This window comes from Solanum dulcamara, chromosome 12 (assembly GCF_947179165.1).
Source record: "Solanum dulcamara chromosome 12, daSolDulc1.2, whole genome shotgun sequence".
NCBI classification, from domain to species: Eukaryota; Viridiplantae; Streptophyta; class Magnoliopsida; order Solanales; family Solanaceae; genus Solanum; species Solanum dulcamara.
The window spans coordinates 59,283,030-59,287,313 of NC_077248.1; the positions used below are offsets into that span (position 1 = coordinate 59,283,030).

Consider the following 4,284-nt stretch of genomic DNA (forward strand, 5'->3'; position numbering starts at 1 on the left):
GGCAGCCACTCTTAGTACTTGGTCCAGATTGCAATTTGGTGATATATATGCCAAAGTTAAAGAATATGAAGACAAGACTAGACATGCAGAGGAAGAGCTAATCTCTAGTAATTCTGAAGAGAAAAGAACAAAGCTCCATGCCATCAATGCAGAGTATATAAAATACCTGAAACTGGAGGAATCCATGCTAAAGCAAAAAACTCAGTTGCATTGGTTCAAAGAGGGTGATGTGAATTCCAAGTATTTTCATGCCATGATAAGAGGAAGGAGGAGGAAATTATACATCCATAAGATCCAGAATGAGGATGATAATTGGGTACAAGGTGAAGAAAATATAGCCAAAGCTGCATGTGATCACTTCCAAGCCATTTTCACTGGTGAGGAAACACAAATTCAGGAGCATACCCTCTAATGTATTCCCAGGATGGTAACTGATGAGCATAACAGAAACCTGAAAGCTATCCCTACAATGGAGGAGTTGAGAACTGTAGTGTTTTTAATGAATCCCAATTCAGCTGCGGGACCTGATGGAATGAATGGCAAGTTCTTCCAAGCATGTTGGAACATCATACAAGAGGACCTCCTTAAAGTGATTCTATCTTTCTTCTGTGGACGAGCTATGCCTAAATACTTTACTCACTCTTGTTTGGTGCTGCTCCCAAAAGTACACCATCCTAACAAGCTCTCTGAGTATAGACCAATTAGCCTTAGCAACTTCACAAACAAAATCATCTCCAAACTCATTTCCCTTAGACTGGCACCTATCCTACCCAACCTCATTTCCCTTAACCAATCTGGATTTGTCAAAGGCAGGAACATTTCTGAAAATATTATGCTAGCCCAAGAGATTATACACCAGATCAAGAATTTAAATGTAGGAGGCAATGTAGTTATCAAACTTGACATGGCTAAAGCCTATGATAGGGTATCTTGGTCCTATACTTGTCTAGTTTTGAGGAAAATGGGAATTGAAGAAGGTTTCATTGATATGGTATGGAGAATTATGGTTGATAATTGGTATTCCATCATTATTAATGGTTCAAGGCATGGATTCTTTCATTCCACAAGAGGCCTTAAGCAAGGGGATCTATTATCACTAGCTTTGTTTATCATAGGTGCTGAAGTCCTCTCCAGGCTCAGGAACAATCTTCATCAACACCCCCAATATCATGGTTTCCTGATGGCTAAAAAGGGCCCTCAAATTAATCATCTCAGTTTTGCAGATGACATCATCATATTCTCATCTGGAAGATCTCATACCTTGAAGCTTATCATGGAGACACTACATACCTATGAGCATGCTTCAGGCCAATTGATCAACAGAGACAAGAGTAACTTCATGGTACCCTCAAATGCCTTCAACTCTACTGTTAGAAGAATCAAGAAAGTTACAGGCTTCAAGTAAAAGAACAGCCCTATCACATATCTGGGGTGTCCTCTCTACATTGGTAGACAGAGGATCATCTATTATTCTGAGCTTATAGCTAAAGTTGTGGCGAGGATAGCTGGATGGCAGGCAAAGTTAATTAGTTATGGAGGAAGAGTTACTTTGATTAAGCATGTCATCCAAGCACTTCCTATTCACTTGTTATCTGCTAGTTCCCCTCCTGCAACTACTATCAAGCAAATTCAAAGCATCACAACCAATTTCTTCTGGGGGTGGAAGAATGAAAGGAGGAAATATCATTGGTCTTCTTGGAAGAATCTGAGTTATCCCTATGAAGAGGGTGGTATTGGAGTGAGACTAATATCAGATGTTGCCAAGTCTTTCCAATACAAACAATGGTGGATATTCAGAACTAAGAATTCCTTATGGACTGAGTTCCTCAAAGCTAAGTACTGTCAGAGGTCAAATCCTATAACCAAAAAATGGCATACAGGACAGTCTCTGATATGGAAGCACCTCATGAAGAACAAGCACAATGTTGAGCCTCATATCCAATGGCAGATACAGTCTGGTTCTTGCCTCTTTTGGTGGGATAATTGGTTGGGAGTTGGCCCCTTAGCTAATTTCAGGTCTGCCAGTAGTAGACAGAACAATACTAAGGTGTCTTCTTTCATGATTAATGGTCAATAGAATGCAAAACTGGTCTCTCAGAAAGCACCTCCTCAGTTTGTACCTAGCATCCTGGCAAGTAACATCAACTATCAGCCCCACAAACTTGATCAGGCCTCTTGGAAGCCTAATAACAGTGGGGTATTTAGTTGTTCTTCTGCCTAGGAACTTATCAGGGACAAAAGGAGTAAGACAAGAATTAACTCTCAAACATGGCACAAACACATTCCTTTTAAGTGTTCCTTTCTACTCTGGAGAGCACTTAGAGGGAAACTGCCTACTAATGAAAAGCTTATCAGCTTTGGAGAAGCCCCAGCCCAATGTTACTGTTGCCATAGAGCTGGTTTGGATACCATTGACCATATATTTGTTTCTGGAAACTTTGCCAGGAAGGTTTGGAGTGTATTTTCTGATTCTCTGGGTATTAGTAAAGAATACACACCCCTTAGAAACCTAATGATGAGGTGGTGGTCCAGTAATTACAGTAATGAGGTCCATAAACTTATCCTACAAGCAACTCCAATCTTCATATGTTGGAACCTATGGAAAAATAGATGTGCCATCAAATATGGAGGGAAGCAGTCCAATATTACAAGAGTGATCTACTCAGTCTTCAAGGATAACTTCAACCTTCTAAGTACTACCTACTCCTATATCAGCTGGCCAAATAGCTGGAAGGAACTGGTCCTTCTTGTGGAAAAATATACTAATGAAGTTAATGTTAGTACTGTCTACTGGAGGAAACCTTCAGCTCACATGGTGAAGCTGAACACTGATGGTAGTGCACTTCACAACCCTGGAAAAATAGGAGGGGGAGGATTACTAAGTAACAATCAAGGAGATCTTCTCTTTGCTTTCTCAACCCCTTTTGGAGAAGGCACAAACAACCAATCTAAAATATTGGCAGCCATCTTTGGTTTGACTTGGTGTCTCCAATTAGGATATACTAAAGTGATCCTTGAAGTGGACTCTGAGCTAGTAATCAGATGGATAAAACACTTAGCTCAACAACCATGGACTGTCAAAGCACAACTCCAGCAGTTGCAGGACATCAACCATCAATTCCAGGTCTTCAAATCTAGCCACACCTACAGAGAAGCCAACTTTACAGCTGATGCCTTGTCCAAACATAGCCACAAATGCACTACCCCACAGATTTATCTCACTAAGCAAGAGCTTCCTAAAGAGGCAAGAGCTTACTTTGAGCTTGACAAACTGGAAATGGCCAACTTCAAAAGAAGAAGGCTTAAGAGAATCAAGAAACCACCATGACCTTTCAGCCCTCTTGGTCCAACTTACTCTCCAAATTAGATATTGCTATGCATAGTTATAACTACTTTGAAGGTTCTATAGTTAGGACCAAGGTAAAAAGGGAACTCTCCCCTGTTTATTACTTCCTTAGAATAACAACTATAATCCTTCAGCTTAGGACTAGAGTAGATCTTTTCTTGCTTTTACTTCCTTTTCTTGGAAGTGTAGGTTCCTATAGACATGCAACATACCACCCAAAAACTAGAGGGACAGTCAGGTGTAAGTCTTGGTACAGCCACACTACAGCAAATAATAACACATGGTGCAGCAACATTATAACAACAGCAGGTGAAGGATCACTCAGCACTAGGAATACCCTCCTTGTTGGTTTCAAGTTTGCAGGTACACTGGAAGTTTGCCACAGCTGTTCCAATATTGAACTTATAGTTGGTACAAACAAGCAGTCCAACAGCAGCAGCAGAGGCCAGCAGCAAGCAACAACCATCAAAATTCCAGCACAGACCACAGCTTCAGCCCCCAACAAAAGTATCATGCAATATCAAATTGACCCCAAACTGGGCAGGAATACAGAAAATATAGTAGTTGCAAAGCCCAAGAAGTTTCAGCTCAAACGGATATTTGGAGACGTTAGTCGAGCGACCTTGAAAAAGTTAGCCGAATTAAGTCTCCAAATGGAACACTTCACTACTTGGAGCTTCCAACTTATCCAGATGACCTCCAAACTTTGCAGGAATACAGAAAATACTATATTTGCACAACCCAAGAAGTTTCATCTCCAACGGATAATTGGAGACGTTAGTCGAGCGACCTTGAAAAAGCTAGTCGACTTAAGCCTCCCAATGGTGCACTTCACAACTTGGAGCTTCTATATGGTCCAAAAGACCTCCAAATGTTGCAGGAACACAGAAAATATAGTAATTGCAAAGCCTAATAATTTTCACCTCAATCGGATAATT

General features: G+C 40.7%; 1 protein-coding gene across 1 annotated transcript; it reads left to right on the top strand.

Moving 5' to 3' along the window:
- Window positions 1–424: 424 nt before the first annotated feature.
- LOC129875801 (uncharacterized) lies at window positions 425–3,328 on the top strand. The gene is made up of 5 exons (XM_055951037.1): window positions 425–539; window positions 1,116–1,401; window positions 1,453–2,016; window positions 2,099–2,449; window positions 2,716–3,328. The coding sequence occupies exons 1-5, from the start codon at window positions 425–427 to the stop codon at window positions 3,326–3,328; spliced, it is 1,929 nt and encodes a 642-aa protein (XP_055807012.1).
- Window positions 3,329–4,284: the final 956 nt, after the last annotated feature.

Bases quoted from the DNA above. Each gene is read 5' to 3' on its own strand.
- LOC129875801 (XM_055951037.1), top strand. From the start codon at position 425: ATGGTAACTGATGAGCATAACAGAAACCTGAAAGCTATCCCTACAATG. The intron at 540-1,115 runs GCAAGTTCTTCC...TGTTTATCATAG, and splicing joins GGGACCTGATGGAATGAATG to GTGCTGAAGTCCTCTCCAGG. The intron at 1,402-1,452 runs GTAAAAGAACAG...CTACATTGGTAG, and splicing joins AAGAAAGTTACAGGCTTCAA to ACAGAGGATCATCTATTATT.